This window comes from Salmo salar, chromosome 01 (assembly GCF_965601325.2).
Source record: "Salmo salar chromosome 01, fSalSal1, whole genome shotgun sequence".
NCBI lineage: Eukaryota > Metazoa > Chordata > Actinopteri > Salmoniformes > Salmonidae > Salmo > Salmo salar.
In genome coordinates this window covers 139473703-139493759 of record NC_138291.1, presented here as the reverse complement: position 1 = coordinate 139493759, position 20057 = coordinate 139473703, and the positions used below count along the sequence as shown (strand labels likewise).

Below are 20057 nucleotides of genomic sequence, written 5' to 3'. Positions count from 1 at the left end.
TCGCAATCTTTTGAAACTTGAAAACACGCTATTAAGTGTCTATAATCAGCACAATTGCTTTCATTGCGTATTATTAATATTATTTAAATTACATAGTTATGTTTCAGTGATATATTGGGGGGGGACAAATCATATTTTTCCCAGGATGGGGGGGTCGTGTCCCCCCCGTCCCCCCCGGGATTTCCGCCCCTGGATAGCCTACAAGAGAATATTATATATATTCAAAAGGCAGCCACGCGTCGATCATGTCTCCAGAATAAGACACTCGATATTTATTGGAAAGTAGCATCGATCACCGCGTGCACTTTCACCACCTTGTGAAGTGAAAAACTTCTCTGTAGCCTAAAAACTGTTTTTTTTCAGTCGTAGTGGGGGGACCACACAACACATGGTATAACTGTTTACTTCGATATGATTCGTATATCAATATTTTCGCATAAAGCCAAGGCGTTTCCATCGCCATTTCTCGCATCATTCATTTTATCGACCGTCTGGTGTGTGTTGTCGACATTTGGAAAATTTACCGACAAAATGTGCTGTTATCCGGCCTATCGTGAAATGTTTTATCAGACATACATTACAGTCTTAAAATTGTTGGATGGAAACCTGGTTATAGTAACATGCTGGCGCGACATGCCCTCATGAGCCTTCCCCATCTAAACACACCCTCTCCTAACGTCACATGGATCGGGTCTGGAGTGTAGTTGCGTTACGCCAGAACAACACGGCAGCTGCAGCAATAATGGCTAGAATTGTGTCAAAATAAGAGTTCTTTACTATGAGAGACTGTCCGACCCTCCCTCACTCTCATGGGCCCACACTTTTTAAATTTGGTGAAGATGATTACGATGTAGATTAGCATGATGTGGGAAAATGCAAATAAGACTAGGATGAGTGATGAAGTTCAATAAGAATGAAGAAAAATGTTTTACATGTACTTTTCTGTGTGGAGCACTTTTATTTGGAAGGCTCTTGCCTTTTTGCTGCTAGGTTCACAGGTTACAGAGTAGCCTGTATTCTGTACATAATGAAATTACAAGATTGGACAAGCAAAGGTGAGAATAGAAAAAATTGAGCAAAATTAAGCAGACAATTTTCAATGAAGACATATTCAAACGCACCATATTGTGGCATGAGATTATTTTTTGATATTCCCGTGCAATAATGGAATTTAGTTTTTTATAAATTTGTGCCGATATGGAGTAAAAGTCCGCCATATTCACTCACCACGCCCGGAGTTCAACATTTGGAGGTAAAGATGTGCTGGTATTTAATTATTCATTCTCCACAGATTGACTGCTACCCAATTTGGCTGCTACTGCATTTCTTTGGAGGACCGCAGTTTATATAAAAAGAAAACAACGTGGTCAATTTCTGCCAAAGTTTTTTTTATTTATTCTGGGAATTGCATTTGCGTTATTATTGCGCTTGGCTTTTACTGCCTAGTCTGTACGGCACTGTACTGAAAATCCAAGCTGAGCTGAGAGAATAATTTTTACAAACATAAATATCTTTAAAAATTATAATTGTTTTCTTTCACTTTGGGAATATAGGTTTACCTCTTCGACTCCAAAGTAGCCAAAGTGTTTTCCAAGGGAGTCATGACTTTGAACTCCGTAGGGGCCTGTTGCCTCAGCGAAGAGGGAAAGGAGGCTCGGCGGATCAACGGCGAGATCGAAAGGCAGCTTCGCCGGGACAAGAAAGACTCGCACCGCGAGTTCAAGCTGTTGCTTCTCGGTAAACTAAGTTCTGAATCCCACTCAAAGCACTGATATGACATCGTATCATTATTTTAAACATTGTTTCATTGTATGACTATCATTGTTACATGGTTGGCTCTGTTATTTCAATGTACACGCCTATAATAAACATGGCAATTTAAACTTATATTCAAATTAGATATTGCCAAGAAAACAATGTTTATTGTTGTGCATTGTCTTTAGTACTCTTTGATGTTTATATAACTTGAATATGTTCATACAACTAGCTCACAACTGTCAGCTTGCTGGGAGTAAAATAAATGATAACTCAATGAAAGAATGTTGACAGCAATGTAGTTTGTTAGGCAACTAAGGAAGTGTTACAATTGCTAAAATAAACACTAGGTTGTTTAATTGCAGAGGGGGACACATTTCTTAGAAATCATCGAATCTTGTCATGGATCACCACCCATTAAAATTAGTAGATCAGAAATCTATTCCAGTGACATACTGTACATACAATGCACACACAGTAGCCAAACCCTCTGACACTTTTGTATCAACATTTAATGGCCAACACAGTCCCTCTCTTCCATAGCAGGTGACGAATTGCAATTGCTTTAATCTAAATTTCACTTATAAAGATGACACTATTATAAGCTTAAAATGTGCCTCACTTTCATCAGCAACCTCTGGCTACTGTGTGGGTTAGTGAGACGAGAGCCACTGCACACATTAATGGTGTTTAAAAGTAGGGATTTAAAAGTGAAACTGAGTTAATCTCCAAGCTTTTTTTCTCCCCAGGGACTGGTGAGAGTGGGAAGAGCACCTTCATCAAGCAGATGAGGATCATCCATGGGACGGGCTACTCCGAGGAGGACAAGCGAGGCTTCACCAAGCTGGTGTACCAGAACATCTTCACTGCCATGCAGACCATGATCCATGCTATGGAGACCCTGCAGATCCCCTACAAGTGTGAAGGCAACCAGGTAACCCTTTTGTTGTTTAATCTATACCGACTTTGCCCGTTTATTGTCAACATTTGGTGTTGGCGCCCACAAGTCTGTTGGTGAGGAGTTTTTGCACCATAATACATTTTATGGACCTGTGTTTTTCCGGACCTTGACACCTTGTAATCTCACCTGGAAAAACTATGAGCATTAGTCATAGCCTCTAGTCTAGAGCAGGGATATTCAACCTTGGGTCTGCGGACAACTAGGTGTCCGCGGAGGTACTGCATGAAGTCCCAAAAATAAAAACATAAAAAAGTATATTACTAGCAATCACATAATAAACACATTTTGAATTACATACCTACAGTATAAAATAGGAGACTATCTTATTTCTAATGATGTTATCTTTAGTTCTCAATTCCTAGTATTGAGCGAATTACATTAATTGGAGCTATTTACACCCACTGGAGTACCTGACATAGGCTGTTAAAAAGTACCTGTGAGCACCAATCGCTGCAAAATAATGAATAACTATCTACCAAGTCTATTCATTTAAAAAGGTTGATTAATTCTCCTTGCCATTATCATTCACCTTATGATAAGACATGAAACATATTTCTAACGTATGATGGTGGTCCCTGGGCCACCGGTTTGGCTGGGTGGGAGTGCCTGGGCGAGAAAAGGTTGAAGACCCCTCGTTTAGGGGCTTTCCTGGCAGGTCACATTGTCAGAGAAAACTCCAGACCCTAGCTGTAATGGCTAGGCCCATGTTTGTACAGACCATTTATTAGTTTCTAGAGGCTCGGTGAGGCTTGTAGTAAGGGGTTAGGTGATGTCATTATGATATATGTAACTTTGTTTACTTTCTGCCTAGCTGGTGATGTCATTAGTTACTGAGCAGGATGACAGACAAGGTCTTGTAAAAGGTACACGTGGTTGACTGCTGGCCCACACATAAAGTAGGGAAACTCCATGAGAGACAAATATACTTTGCTGACCTTTTCTATCCGGCAAAACCTCCATATAATAATCATACAAATTCACTGCTATGTGCTGCCTGCCTCACACTAACACCCATTTAAATTCTAGATAGGTTTGAGGCCAAGCTAACACAATCCCGTGCCTGCCATTTACAAGAATGTGATCACTCAGACAAATGCCTCTCTACGTCTCTCAAGTAATGATCTCTTTCCCCTTCTCTTTGTCTTTCACCTTTTTCAGGGCCATGCAAATATTGTCATTGAAGTGGATGTGGAGAAGATCACGTTTACAAATCCGTACATTGACGCCATTAAGAGTCTATGGAATGACCCAGGGATCCAGGAATGCTATGATCGGAAGAGGGAATACCAGCTCTCAGACTCTGCCAAATAGTGAGTAAAGAAGTCACCATTACCAGCCTCTAGTCTAGATTGCCAAATAGTGACTAGACACAGAGACCAGTAAATAACTACTCCCTAACTCTTGCCAAATAGTTTCCACTGTGTCCAATACCAGTTATGTTAAGAAACATCTCATTCTCATACATAACAGGATGTGCAGATTTAGGGAAGCAATGAAGAGGTCCAATGACCAGACTGCTTCCTATTGTGATGCTCGGGTGAAAGATTACGTATCTTATGACCTCTGTGTTTTTCTGAGAAGTGATATAATGAGTAACAGAACTGTAAACAGAATAATAATGATACTAACCCCATCCCTCTCGTGCCCTTTCAGCTACCTGAATTCACTGGACCGTATAGCTGAGTCATCTTATGTGCCGACCCAGCAGGATGTGCTCAGGGTCCGGGTCCCCACCACAGGCATCATCGAGTACCCCTTTGACCTCCAGAGTGTGGTCTTCAGGTAAACATCCACATAGCCTACTACTGTCTCCCTGTCTGGTGAACACAAGTGATCAAGATTATCCTAGAATATTAAACTGTTATCAGAGGCATCATTTTGATTTACTCAAATACAAATTGGCATTGTTCCATGCTTTACAGTTCAGTACATAGTAATGACATTTTAATAACTCATCATAACCCATTAGAAAAAGAGTTTACTCTGTATTCTCTATACCTGCTTGTTGGGCGTTTCCCCTAAACCTCATCGTGCTGTGCTGCTGTTCACAGGATGGTGGATGTGGGTGGCCAGAGGTCCGAGAGGCGGAAATGGATACACTGCTTTGAGAATGTCACCTCCATAATGTTCCTGGTGGCTCTCAGTGAATATGACCAGGTCCTGGTAGAGTCAGACAATGAGGTGAGTTTGGCCATTGCGGTTTCAACAGTCCAAAGCATTATGATGTTCTTAGAGGACATTGTATCAGTCCACAGCAGCCATGTTGGAGCCTCCTGGATAATGCTCCCAGATAATGCTGACCAATGACAGTCTATTTTAATCTGTGCTAACCAACTGTACTGCTTGAATTCATGAATGGGTAGATGGACTGCTAAGAGGCAGAACCATGACATCTTACTAGAAAGTTGGCCAAACTTTCTGCCTCTTGCTATCTCTCTATGACTGGCTCTGTTCTAGTGGAGGAGAGGATCAACCGAGAAAGACAATCAACCAGTCAGTTTGAACATAGAGGCACATTGTTCCAGCGCTAATGTTTAATAAGCCCAAACCTGTTATGTGAAGATGACCCAGATTTCCCCAATTCCCCCCCCCCCCCCAGCTGATCTCCATTCATACGCATTCATAGGGTTGGAGTTGGACCTTGCCTGCTCCCAGATCTCTACTTTAGCCAACCCCTCTGACTGTTGTTGCATGACAACTCCAATTGTTGTAAGAGTTGGCTAAATGCACATACAGATATGGGACCAGCCTACGTGTTCTCTGAGATTTTTATTTTGAGAATACCCTTCGCACTGTTTGAAAGTATTATTTTTTTTTGTAACACACCTGCTACTTGAACTGGACTTTGACCAACTCAGGGTTTGTGCTCAGTGTTCACCTGCAGGGGGAGCCCTTCAGTCACTGTAATAATTATTGGAACCCACTCAAAGCCTGGTTGTTGCACAGTATTTGCATCATACACAATCACTGCAAAGTAATTGTCCACACTGACTGTGTAGATCCAACACCAGCTTGAAGGAATAATAAAAAAAATGAGTTCAAATACCAGTAGTCTCTTTAACATTGTGTGTGTGTGTGTGTGTGTGTGTGTGTGTTCATTTTCTTTACACAGAATCGAATGGAGGAAAGCAAAGCATTGTTCAGGACAATAATAACCTACCCATGGTTTAAAGATTCCTCAATCATACTATTCTTAAATAAGATTGACTTATTGCAGGAGAAAATCTTGTTCTCACATCTGGTGGATTACTTCCCTGAATATGATGGTAAGAACTCCTTCTTTTCATGGACCTAATGACAAAATGATAAGAGCTTCATTTGCATGGACCAGCTAAATGTGATCATAAGCTACCAATGCAAAATGGATTAGCATTCAGTGATCGTATTACTGATATAGTGTATAGATATAAACACCCTAAATAAACCCTATTAATAGCATACTCACCATAAATAAAGTATTGTATATACGATGTAGCCGTCAAAAACCATTTACATGACCTTGCCCCTTATGGCCTATAATCGATCCTTGAAGGTGCAATTTGCAACCTCTTTGTCCCCTGTGGCCACAGAAGGACATTCACAAACAATCATGTTTAAACCTCAAGCAGCACACACACAGTTCCAGTTAAGGCAATTGGTGGGCAGTACACTTTCAAAGACCATCCTCTTCTGTCCTGTTGGGCCAATACCTTGTTCCATTAACCGGAAATGAAACAATATTTAATATGTATCGCTTTAGACCGATATAACAATAAAAAAAAGCATCTGTCATAATTTCCTGAATCATAACTAATCGTATCTCCTCCTCTCAGGACCCCAGCGGGACCCACAGGCAGGAAGAGAATTCATCTTGAAGATGTTTGTGGACCTGAATCCAGAAAGCGATAAAATCATCTATTCCCACTTCACCTGTGCCACCGACACGGAGAACATTCGATTTGTCTTCGCCGCTGTCAAGGACTTCATCCTGCAGCTGAATCTAAAGGAGTACAACCTGGTTTAAAGACTCCAGCCGACAGCAGTTAGACTTTTATTGCAATCTGCTCCAACAGCTGCAGCCAGAGACCAGGGCCCGGAGCCATAGTACAAACTTCTTCAGTATGACTGGTTGTCTTCCACTACGGTGAAACCCTACTACCCACAATGGGAGTTGAAGACTGCATCTACAGAGCATTTCCATAAATGGCTGGTTTATTTCCAATGGATTTCAACTGCTCACCACTGCATTTTGTTTTAAATGGGCATCTTTGATTTTGTCCACGGGGTGTGTCATGATGATGAATAATACTGTGCCTTTTTGAGGAAAGATGATTCTGGTGTAGATCGAGAGTTATTAGGAACTCTTTGTAAACCATTCAAAACACATTATAACAGTGTAAACACACTTCAGATGAGAGTTAAAGTGCTTTGATGTGCCACCTGTCTCTCTGAGGACTGTTGACCCATGGCTCTCTTGTCAGACAATGTCTGGTTGACATTTAGATAACTGCTATGCAGCTCTTCACCTTATATCCTCCAGCGGGTCATAGTCGCAGTCTATACATTGTTTACGTATTTAAATGAGTAGTCATTCTCTGGGTCAGAGGATAGAATCAACCATCATAATCATCACCTAGAACGCGTAAACTAGCATACAGGTATTATTTGCACATCTGACACATTTTGTTGTTTTTCTATTGGTGTATACATTGTAAGTGGGGCTTATGTGTTGCCAAAATAGTATTACCTCTATTGACTGAATAGCCTGTACTGAAGTGTGAAATCTGAAGCTGTACCACCACATTTTTAGCTGAAATGTGCTTGACTATCAACACTTTGCAGTTGTAAATACTGTACACGTCAACTACCAGTGTTATAACATAACTATATTTGCCCCCACTAAACAAAGCATCATGATACTGTTCCTCATCCAATAAGGGAAAGTTATCCACTTAGACAAGGTCTATCGTTGATCCGTAACATTGCTTTTTGTCGGTCCTTTGTATTCTCAGTGGAGATGTACTGTATTGCTTTGGCACAGTTTCAGTTCAGGGACAACTTTGATTAGCATTATTGAGTCACTTTCTGGTTTCAAGATCATTTGTGAAAAGGGCTGAAAATGATTCCCCATACAGTGTTTGTGTGTGTCTCTCTCTCTCTATATATATATATATATTGCACTTTGTAAATACAAACTGGTACAGTGACTTCCTGTGTGTTCTCTTGTTTGAAGGTCCTGTAAAATGAAAAGTGTTGTAATTCTTACCTGCTGAATGAGAACGTTGGGTCCAATGACCTGCTTTGAACACAGGCGTTCATTTCTTGAATCATATTTATATATGTAATATGAGAGTACAAATAAATACTAATCAGAAGGTTCTCTGCACTATTTCATTTGTGTCAATCAATCTGTCGTTACGTGCCATTTTTAAAGTCTGTTGAAAATAAAGCATATATATTTTGTTTTTTTTGTCAAATTATTTTTGGAGCAATGTGCATGTTTTGAAATTGTGATGGAATAAATCATTCCAATTTATGCAACATCTTTCTCTGTGCTTTCTTTGCACTATGGTGTATATTTGTGTGATGATTGCCACAGAATCTATGGCATAGAGGGAATGCCATAGATGGTGTTGGAGGATTACACTGCCACTCATTGTTTGTCATGGGTTTTAATGTCTGTCTGCCTTCTCTCCCAGCTCATCTGTGAGAGTTAATGCTCTCTAATCCTTTCAGAGATATCCATCTGGTCAAAGACAGCATGGCTGCAGGGAGAAATGTACTGCTACTGATTTAGAGAGCATATTTCCTGTTGTGGATACAATGTGGTTCACACTGACAGGGACATGAGTGTAGGCCTATAGGATGTGTGTGTCAGCTTCATATTATTTGCACCAAGGAGACCAGGGTGGCTGCTATCATAGTAACACTTTCCTGTAGACTTCATACTCCATTAGGGCTAGGCTACTCCTTTTATGATGTCCTTGTTTCATTGTTCAACTGGCAGGCACACACACGCCTATAAACCCAATGTGTTCCAAATAGCAACAGATCAACCCAGCCTGTGTGGCACTGGTGAGAAACCTTCCCTACTTGGCACAGAATACATGTGACAGAGTGGTCAAATTATAAAGAAATACAACATAACTTTTGTGGGCGGGTTTAGTTTACACACTACTCCAGGTTTCATTTGTTAACTAACCCAGACAGTATAGGGGCCTAATAGAGAATGTAGCTTCGGTAATTTACCTCACCTTACCGGCTTTACCAGCACGGTAGGAATGCGACCCGGTCAGACCGCTCAGCTCTTCACACAAGTAGAATGACTTCTGAATTTTGACAGGCCACCTGTTACGAGTGAGGACGTTGTCTCTCGGGGAGGTCGGTTGGAATATAAATCATATATCCATCTACCTCACCTGAAATACGGACAGCTACAACACAGCACCACGATGGGTGAATGCTGTATGTCAGCGGAAGACTCGGAGAGACTAAGGATACACCAGGAGATTGAGAGACAGCTTCGCCGGGAAAAGAATGAATTTCACCGGGAGAAAAAGTTATTGCTTTTAGGTGAGTCATGGCGTACGCCATCACGGATAATTGGTCATTCAGCGGGACCTACACGTTTTTGCGCGAGGTGTGCCTATTCAACTAGGCTACTTCATGTTGACCGAGTTTATGACATCAAATCATTGTTACTCGAATAGCATAGATAGCGTTTCCAAAAATTATTTGGATCTTGCTAATGAAAAGGTGTCTTTCCTCAAGTGGTAAAGCCTACCAGCCTCCTCTGTGCTATGCGCGTTAGTGTAAACCTTGCTATAGATCAGGTATTCCCAAACTGGGGTACGCAATGCCGTCGGGGGTACGCCAAATAAAAATGTGATTCACATTCACATCTCGCCTGAGTAGCCTCGTTTCACTGCCGAAAATAAAATGAAACAATCTGGTGTTCAGCGAAATAACAACACAAATACAGGTAGCCAAGTCAAATAATTAACATACAATCTCATCAACCGTTACTCTCTCGCGGGAATTCCACTAACGGTCCGTCTGTAGCCAAACGTTCCTGCTGCTCTTTCAAATTGCTCGAAAATGGATAAATGGTTATAAAAAGTGAGGCCTGCGTCCATAGAGACACATACCAGCTCTACTGGTAGTACTGATACTACCAGCAGTACTACACCTGCACCTGTCGACAACACAAGTTGTTCTGCTTCCACGAGCACATCCAATGCTAGCATCAGTCATTCTACATTTGTTCTTGGCCCAGCTAGCATGGACACTGACAGTTATGAACCCGATGCAACCAAACAGCTACTGCCCCCTTACCCGGGAAAGCCCCGAACGACAGATATGGACGTTGGACCATCGAAGAGGCACAAATATGATGAGAACTACATTGATTTGTGGTTCACTTATATTGGGAGTAGTGCCTTTCTTCAGCCACAGTGTGTTATATGTGCATAAGTACTATCTCACAACTCAATGAAACCTTCACTCTTGTGCAGACATTTAGAAACAAAACATGCCAATTTGAAAAATAAGCCACAGGAGTTTTTTGAGCGAGAATTAAGACGACTTCGAGTAGCAACAGATACCATTAATAAGAAATGGCTAGAAGCATCTTATATGGGGAGCTACCAAGTGGCTAGGACAGGCAAGCTCCATACTATTGTGGAGGATTTAATTCTTCCTGCTGCCCTGGAAATGGCTGGGAGAATGCTGGAGGAAATAGCCAAATAAACTATACAGACAATGTCTTCATCAAACAACACTCTTTCACATGACACATCAGTGACATGGCAGGAGATGTTTTGAAACAATTAATGCTTCCCATACAAGCCAGTGAATTCTATGTGTTACAGCTGGTTGAGTCAACAGACGTGGCGGGCCTGGCACAGCTCCTGGTATATGTCCGTTATGTTTATGGGGGGTTTATTAAGGAAGACATCCTCTTCTGCAAACCAGGACAATAGGAGAGGATATTTTTAAAGTGCTGGACAGCTTTATGACATCAAATGGACTTTGGTGGTCAAGATGTGTTGGTATCTGTACTGATGGCGCAAAAGCCATGACAAGAAGACATATTGGAGTGGTAACAACGCCACTTGGGTACACTTCTGGAATCCACCGAGAGGCTCTTGCTGCCAAGGGAATGCCTGACAGCTTGAAAGACGTTTTGGACACTACAGTGAAAATGGTTAACTTTGTTAAAGCAAGGTCACTGAACTCTCGTGTATTTTCTGCACTATGCAATGATATGGGCAGCGACCATGTAACGCTTTTACAACATACAGAAGTGCGCTGGTTATCAAGGGGCAAAGTATTGACCAATTTTTTTTAATTGAGAGACAAGCTTAAAGTTTTCTTTACTGACCATAATTTTCACTTGTCTGACCGCTTGCATGATGACGAGCCAATCTGGGTGATGTTTTTTCTCGCCTGAATTATCTGAATCTAGGATTAACAGGGACTCTCCGCAACTATATTCAATGTGCGGGACAAAATTGAGGCTATGATTAAGAAGTTGAAGCTCTTCTCTGTCTGCATTAACAAGGTCAACACAGAGGTCTTTCCATCATTGTATGATTTTTTTTGTGTGCAAATGAACTCAAGCTTACGGACAATGTCAAATGTGATATAGCGAAGCACCTGAGTGAGTTGGGTGCACAATTACGCAGGTACTTTCCCGAAACAGATGACACAAATAACTGGATTCATTATCCCTTTCATGCCCTGCTTCCAGTCCACTTACTGATATCTGAATAAGTGAGCCTCATCGAAATTGCAAAAAGTGGTCCTGTGAAAATTGAATTTAATCAGAAACCACTACCAGATTTCTGGATTGGGCTGCACTCAGAGTATGCCTTGGCAAATTGTGCTGTTAAGACACGGATGCCCTTTGCAACCACGTATCTATGTGAGAGTGGATTCTCGGCCCTCACTAGCATGAAAACTAAATACAGGCACAGACTGAGTGGAAAATGATTTAAGACTGAGACTCTCTCCAATACAACCCAACATTGCAGAGTTATGTGCATCCTTTCAAGCACACACTTCTCATTAACCTGTGATTCACTATTTTCGATGATCAAATAAAGTTTTATATGTAAGATACCTAAATACAGAGCAAAATGATTGATTATTATTATATTATTATTTGTGCCCTGGTCCTATAAGAGGTCTTTGTCACTTCCTACGAGCCGGGTTGTGACAAAAACTCACACTCATTCTTATGTTTAATAAATGTATCGTACAGTGTGTGTATGGCAGGCTTACAATGATGGCAACAAAATTATATTTTGCGTCCTACATACCATTTAATCGGTCAGTAATAGCTAACTTGAAATCATGGATGAACATAACAATTTCATAGTTTGGTATGGGGGGAAATAATCCACCATATTAATGTTTATATTAATGTAACTAGGAAAGACAGTTAAGAACAAATTCTTATGTACAATGACAGCCTAGGAACCGTGGGTTAACTGCCTTGTTCAAAGGCAGAATGACATATTTTTACCTTGTCAGCTCAGGGATTTAATCTAGCAACCTTTCGGTTACTGGCCCAACCCTCTAACCACTAGGCTACCTGCCGCCCTAACCTGGATAACGCTGAGCCAATTGTGCGCCGCCCCATGGGACTCCCGATCACAGCTTGTGATACAGCCCGGGATCAAACCAGGGTCTGTAGTGACGCCTCTAGCACTGAGATGCAGTGCATTAGACCGCTGCGCCACTCGGGAGCCCATAATAATAACCTGGGTGGTTTGAGCCCTGAATGCTGATTGGCTGACAACCAATGACCAAACATTTTTTTTTACTGCTCTAATTACGTTGGTAACCAGTTTATAATAGCAATAAGGCACCTCAGGGGTTTTTGGTATATGGCTAATATACCATGGCTAAGGGCTATGTCCAGGCACTCTGTGTTGCGTAGTGCACAAGAACAGCCCTTAGTCGTGGTATATTGGCCACCTTATTGCTTAAATATAGGCCTACTGTAAGGTAGCCTGCTCTATATTTGAAAGAAACAATGTAGCCTCTAAATTACCTTATTTAGAAATGATACATTTCATTCTTTAGAAATGAGTTCAATATCTAGTCAATGTATCACCTCTATGTTATAGCTAATGCTACCCTGACAGGACACGTTTTATGTCTCTCTGTTTCCATCATAGTTGTTTTCTGTAGAACCCCTAGACAGCTAAATAGGTATGAGTCACTCTAAACCCCATTCTCCACATATTTGATTGAAACCTGTTGAACCAGTGAGTAATTGAGCTGACACTCAGAACAAGGCTACACCGTTTGCCTTGGTGATTTTCAGCCCGGAAAATGATCAGGAATACCATAAGTGTTATTGGCAGAGTAATTACAGTCAGGCAGAATAACAGTAGGCAAAACATTTTATATTACTGTGTATCTCAGAATGATGTAGTTTCAATGTACTGTGCAAAGTGTGTGTGAATGTGTAGTCTACTGATAGTGAGTGGTCCTTATCATTCATAGAACAAGCTACTTGGAGAGTACCTATGACCAAGAAGCACCTATTAAAAGTCTCTATCCTATCATTACACATATCTGTATTAACTGAGTCACCTGCATCTCGCTTCTATCCAAACTGGGAAAGAACATCTAGCCCATTTTGACTCCCTGATCAGCAGATATGGATATGTGTGGTATGTTGACGAGTGGCAGTAGTTGCTCCTGGTTTGCGGTTGAATGCAACAGTCATGAGGCTAGTAAGCCAACAAGACAATGCATTATGCTGTCAGAATTTCTCACAGTTAAATAATGACTAACCACACCCTCCGGACTCCAGAGTGGCGCAGTGCTTTAAGACACTGCATCTCAATGCAAGAGGCGTCACTGCAGTATCTGGTTTGAATCCAGGTTGCATCACATCCCGGCTGTGATTGGGAGTCCCACAGGGTGGCGCATAACTGGCCCGGTGTCGTCCGTGTTTGGCCGGGGTAGGCCGTCATTGTAAATAAGAATTTGTAATTAACTGACTTGCCTAGTTAAATAAAGGTTCAATTTAAAAATGTAAAAAATGATTGTAATAGCTATATGAAGGTCTACTGCCAAAGTCAATTTATTACTTAATATAAAAAAATTGATTGTTCTTAGGCTATTTTAGGACGCGCTAAGCATTACAGGACATTGAAGAAAGGTCTAACCTTCTCGATGATTTCCTGCTCAAATGGTCATGTTAATTGCCAACAAGGTAAAGCATGCAATACATGTGCATGAAGTGGTGTTTTTATGTAACATACACCTACATGTTGCACACACACACACACACACACACACACACACACACACACAGACTAATGTCTCTCCTTTTCCAGGGACTGGTGAGAGTGGGAAGAGCACCTTCATCAAACAGATGAGGATCATCCATGGGACGGGCTACTCGGATGCAGACAAGCGAGGCTTCACCAGGCTGGTTTACCAGAACATCGTCAAGGCTGTTCAGAACATGATCCAAGCCATGAAGACCCTACAGATTGATTTTAAAGATCACCAGAACATTGTAAGCAGCTTGTCAACAGATTCAATGGCAGCTTGTGTTATAAATTGGCTTGTTGGTTCACAATATCCATTTCCTGGAACATCTACTCTGTGCATGGGTTTTTATTGCCATGTCTAAAACTGTCTGTGTGTGTGTTCTAGAGCCATGCAGACAGACTGAGCATGGTGAAGGCAGATCTAGTGACCATACTGGAGCCATGGCAGGTGGATGCCATCAGGAGACTGTGGAGCGACCAGGGAATTCAGAAGTGCTACGAGCGCAAGCGAGAGTACCAGCTCTCTGACTCTACCAAATAGTGAGATTTGTCTATAGTCTTTACCGACTTACTCAGACTAAGCTAAGGTAGACCTAAATGTACACCTAACAAGTCCCAGCTTCCTGATTTTGCCAAATAGTGAGATTTGTCATGTTTACATACATACGTACGTACGTACGTACGTACCGTACATACATACATACATACATACATACCGTTCAAAAGTGTGGGGTCACTTAGAAATGTCCTTGTTTTCCTGACCAATAAAAATAAAAGATTAAGATGGGCAAAAGAGCACAGACACTGGACAGAGGAAGATTGGAAAAAAGTGCTATGGACAGACGAATCTAAGTTTGAGGTGTTGGATCACAAAGAAGAACATTCGTGAGACGCAGAAAAACTGAAAATATGCTGGAGGGGTGCTTGATACCATCTGTCAAGCATGGTGGAGGCAATGTGATGGTCTGGGGGTGCTTTGGTGGTGGTAAAGTGGGAGATTTGTACAGGTTAAAAGGGATCTTGAAGAAGGAAGGCTATCACTCCATTTTGCAACGCTATACCATACCCTGTGGACGGTGCTTAATTGGAGCCAATTTCCTCCTACAAAAGGACAAACTATGCAATAACTATTTAGGGAAGAAGCAGTCAGCTGGTATTCTGTCTATAATGGAGTGGCCAGCACAGTCACCGGATCTCAACCCTATTGAGCTGTTGTGGGAGCAGCTTGACCGTATGGTACGTAAGAAGTGCTCATCAAGCCAATCCAACTTGTGGGAGGTGCTTCAGGAAGCATGGGGTGAAATCTCTTCAGATTACCTCAACAAATTGACAACTAGAATGCCAAAGGTCTGCAAGGCTGTAATTGCTGCAAATGGAGGATTCTTTGACGAAAGCAAAGTTTGAAGGACACAATTATTATTTCAATTAAAAATCATTATTTATAACATTGTCAACATCTTAACTATTTTTTCTATTCATTTTGCAACTCATTTCATGTATGTTTTCATGGAAAACAAGGACCTTTCTAAGTGACCCCAAATGTTTGAACAGTAGTGTATATATATATATATATATAAAGATAGATAGATAGATATTAATACGCACTCCACAATAAGTCAGGTATCTAGCTAGGGTGTTTAGCAAAGTATGTGCCATTGCCAATTCATTTTATTGTTATTTTCATGTCAGTTACCTGAGTGATCTGGACAGAATCGCTGCCCCCTCATACCTCCCCACCCTGCAGGACATCCTGAGGGTCAGGGTCCCCACCACAGGCATCATAGAGTACCCCTTTGACCTCAAGACTGTCATCTTCAGGTAAATGTCCATTGGAGTAATGGTGTCAGAGGCTTGTAAATGTGGATCTGTAGTTGAACCCTAGCTTCTACTTATTTAGTCATGTTAGATCAGTGATTACTTCAAGGAAGGGCGGAGGAAATGAGGGATGCAAGTATTCCCATGTCAGCATTTCAAATGACACCCTAAAAGTAGTGCCTTATAGGGGGAATAGAGTGTAATTTGACATTTTCCCCATGTTGTCTTGATCAGGCTGGTGGATGTGGGAGGTCAAAGGTCAGAGAGGAGGAAGTGGATCCACTGTTTTGAGAGGGTCACCTCCATCATCTTTCTGGTGGCTCTCAGTGAATACGACCAGGTCCTCTATGAGAGTGCCAACGTGGTGAGGATAAACACTTTGACTCTAAGGGCCTCTTAAGTCTTACTATTCTACCACTAACAAACAGAAATGTATTTGTATCTTCATACAACAGTAGGTGAGTGTCAAAGTTTTGCTCTTCATATGTGATGGAGTGTGGATTTCTTTTCCTTCCAGAATCGACTAGAGGAGAGCAAAGCCCTGTTTACAACCATCATCACATACCCCTGGTTCCAGGAATCCTCTATCATCCTCTTCCTAAACAAAACTGATCTTCTAGAGGAAAAGATCTGCCACTCCAACCTGGCAGACTACTTCCCAGCGTTCACAGGTTAGTACACTAGACTAGTTAGTACACTCGTTAGTTATACATTTATGTGTGTATAAGCTATAGGCTACTCCAACCTTACAGACGACTTCCCTAAGTACTATTGTTATTCATGCCTTGATATGTGTGTAAATATCATCTATCTGTCGCATTCAGAGTTGCGGTTAATTCCATCTAAATTCCAGTGAATTGGAGTTCATTTCCATAAAAAAAAAATCCATATTCAATTCAAGCAACAGGAACTGGAATTGACCCCAAATCTAACTGGATTATAGGCTACATGAAATTATTCCTAGGGCTCTATTTTAACAAACCTAACATGCTGACCACACCGCTCGCGCACGTGTTGATTTTGTCCACCCACACCAGACGCCATCAGGACACGCAGGTTGACGTATCAAAACAAACTCTGAACCAACTATATTCATTTGGGGACAGGTCGAAAAGCATAAGCATTGTTTCTAGTAATCTCTCCTCCTTTAGGCTTCTTCTTCTTTGGACTTTATATGTATGGAATCAATATCATGCCAAATGTATTGTGAACACACAGCATGCATTTTGTATTCGTGTATCATGATCTGTACACAAATATAAATCACTTTCCACAAATGTAAATCCCTTTCCACAAATGTAAATCACTATCCACAAATGCAATTCACTATCAACAAACACACCTTTGGATTTGTATTTGTAAATCGATATATTGCATTAGAATTTTTTTATAACAGCAGATATGCAGGCCATTTCCAAGGGCCTTAAGTAAAATGACGGCCAGAAAGATTTGCACATAGGAAAGATATGCGCAAACATGACAGATATTGCAAACCTGCAACTCCATATTTGGAAGTGCTTAGGTCACCTAACTTTTGGCAGGGGTTTGATGACAAGAAATAGACAAAAAGTTCTCACTCGTAGAAAGCGATTTGTAGTCATAGAAAAAAGGTTATCATGTGTAGAAAGCAATGCCTCTCCTGGGGAAACGGTTAGAGGCCTCAGGAATACTTGTGTCTCCTTAATCGTCTGTGCAACATGAGACAGCAGATGGATTATAATCACTTACAATGTATGACATATCCTTCACATTTAGTGGTGCTATCACACTGGCCAGCTAATTCAACCATTTGGGCAATTGTGTTGCAAATATAGAGTAATCTAGGGCTAAGATTTTGATTGTTTACGTTAGACATATGGTTATCATACTATAATTTCTGCAGCATTGAAAGGCAGGTATCAACATGGCCGAACGAGAGGCTGCCAGCGATTTATAGAAATCGCTTTCTATGGGAACAAACTTTTGTTCTACGACTAGAATTCGCTTTCAACGCGTGAGAACTTTTTGTCTTTTTCTTGTTGTCAAATCCCTGCCAAAAGTCAGGTGCATCTCTTTATTACGGCTAGACCTCTCCCCATCTTTACAACCATTGAATCTATATGTTTTGACCATGACAGTTTACAATCTAAGGTAACGCCAAGTAATTTAGTCTCCTCAACTTGTTCAACAGCCACACCATTCATTACCAGATTCAGCTGAGGTCTAGCACTTAAGGAATGATTTGTACCAAAAACAATGCTCTTAGTTTTGGAGATGTTCAAGACCAGTTTATTACTGGCCACCTATACCAAAACAGACTGCAACTCTTTGTTAAGGGTTTCAGTGACTTCCTTAGCTGTGGTTGCTGATGGTATATGGTTGAATCATCACCATACATGGCCACACATGCTTTGTTTAATGCCAGTGGCAGGTCATTGGTAAAAAAAATTGAAAAGAGAAGAGGGCCTAGAGAGCTGCCCTGTGGTACACCACACTTTACATGTTTGACATTAGTGAAGCTTCCATTAAAGAAAACCCTTTGAGTTCTATTAGATAGATAGCTCTGAATACACATTATGGCAGAGGTTGAAAAGCCATAGCACATAAGTTTTTTCAACGACAGGTTATGGTCAATAATATCAAAGGCTGCACTGAAATCTAACAGTACAGCTCCCACAATCTTCTTATTATCGATTTCTTTCAACCAATCATCAGTCATTTGTGTTAGTGCAGTACATGTTGAGTGCCCTTCTCTATAAGCATGCTGAAAGTCTGTTGTTAATTTGTTTACAGAGAAATAGCATTGTATTTGGTCAAACACAATTTTTTCCAACAGTTTGCTAAGAGATGTATTTCCAAGCGGTCTAAAGAGCCAAACAGTTTATCAACAGTCTTGACTACTTGGGGATTGCATTGGGCAGGACAAAAAAATGGCCTTCACCAAGAGGAGGGGAGGCTATGTTTGGTTTTTAATAAAACAAAACAGGGAAAAAACACATGTTTTTTTATGTGTCTAAATACAAATTATATAGGCACCAAAAGCACGTTACTGTTTTTCCATGCATTTGGGCAGTGTGCATCACGGCTGGGTAGATTCTGTTTCTGGTTTCAAAATGAATGCCGTAACCAACCGCGTTACAGCTAAAACCAACTTTTGGTAGGTCTTAAATATCCCTACCTGCGCTGCCTGAAATTAGCACTGCGGATCATGTTTTTAAGGACACATCTGAAATATTTCCACCCCTCCCATCTGAGTGCAAGCGAGCTGATATAAGACAGGTCAATTATCAATCGTTGCGCAACAGTTTGAAAATAGCAGAGCACTGGCGTTAACCAAGCCAGCCAGCCAGCAACAGGTTGAAATTGCCAACAAACGTTTGACACTAGCGCCGTCTTAACGCCAGCCGAAAATAGAGCCCCTAGTGTATTTTACTTACGTTGTTTTTCATACATTTCTTCTTTAAAGGTCCCCGGAAAGATGCAGAGTCCGCTAAGAAGTTCATCCTGAATATGTACAAAGAGCAGCATATGAGGCGTCACAAACCCCTGTACAACCACTTCACCTGTGCAACGGACACAGAAAACATCAGAGTTGTCTTTAAAGCAGTCAAAGACACCATCTTCAGAGAAAACATGTCTAAGTACAACCTGGATTAGGGGTTTAGGACTAGTGTGATTTCAGATCTGTATATGGTACAAAAGTGTTATTTCACTTCCGGGTTCCAGTTTTGGTACAGACATTTAAGTAACTGTGGTCTTGAATTATAAGCTTTCTTAATATAACAAAGCCAGGGATCACAGTCATAGCACCAACAGAAGCACATCAAAATTGTTTTAATATAATCATTTCAAAATATATACTACTTAATAAAATACAATATAATCATTTGAAAAACTCCTGAACATCTTCCATGTTACAAGATGGAGGGTATCAGTAGACTATCCCATCTGCATGACATAACTACTGATGAGACAAATACCCTGAGGAATGTTGTGGACCCTGAATCTCTGCCTGGGGTTCCTGCCATTAAGAGGAACTAAAGGGAAAATATGCCTACAGACAGTGCAAGTTCCTAAGTTTACATTTGTGTTGTAATGTCATGTGTGTGTTTCACATATATGTTTCATTATTTACACTTTCCTTATTTTTAGGTATTTTTTAAACTTTAAATAAATGATTAACTCTGGTCATTCAAAGGATTCTGGAACAGTCACTAGTTTGTTTTAGTTTGTTAATGTGTGTGTTAGCAATAAATCATTCAAATCTA

General features: G+C 40.9%; 2 protein-coding genes across 3 annotated transcripts; both read left to right on the top strand.

The window, feature by feature from the left end:
• The first annotated feature begins 246 nt into the window (after nt 1-246).
• On the top strand, nt 247-8158 carry LOC106562028 (guanine nucleotide-binding protein G(q) subunit alpha). 2 transcript variants are annotated; one of them, XM_014126555.3, is made up of 8 exons: nt 247-1252; nt 1554-1737; nt 2505-2689; nt 3875-4026; nt 4370-4498; nt 4768-4897; nt 5829-5982; nt 6529-8158. In XM_014126555.3, the coding sequence occupies exons 2-8, from the start codon at nt 1602-1604 to the stop codon at nt 6717-6719; spliced, it is 1077 nt and encodes a 358-aa protein (XP_013982030.1). In that variant the 5' UTR covers nt 247-1252; nt 1554-1601; the 3' UTR covers nt 6720-8158. The 2 variants fall into 2 exon arrangements, with proteins under 2 accessions (XP_013982030.1, XP_045544703.1); XM_045688747.2 differs by lacking the exon at nt 247-1252 and having other exon boundaries at nt 1276-1737.
• A 657-nt stretch (nt 8159-8815) lies between these two features.
• On the top strand, nt 8816-20057 carry LOC106562041 (guanine nucleotide-binding protein subunit alpha-14). The gene is made up of 7 exons (XM_014126574.3): nt 8816-9268; nt 14056-14240; nt 14381-14535; nt 15685-15813; nt 16045-16174; nt 16328-16481; nt 19256-20057. The coding sequence occupies exons 1-7, from the start codon at nt 9148-9150 to the stop codon at nt 19444-19446; spliced, it is 1065 nt and encodes a 354-aa protein (XP_013982049.1). The 5' UTR covers nt 8816-9147; the 3' UTR covers nt 19447-20057.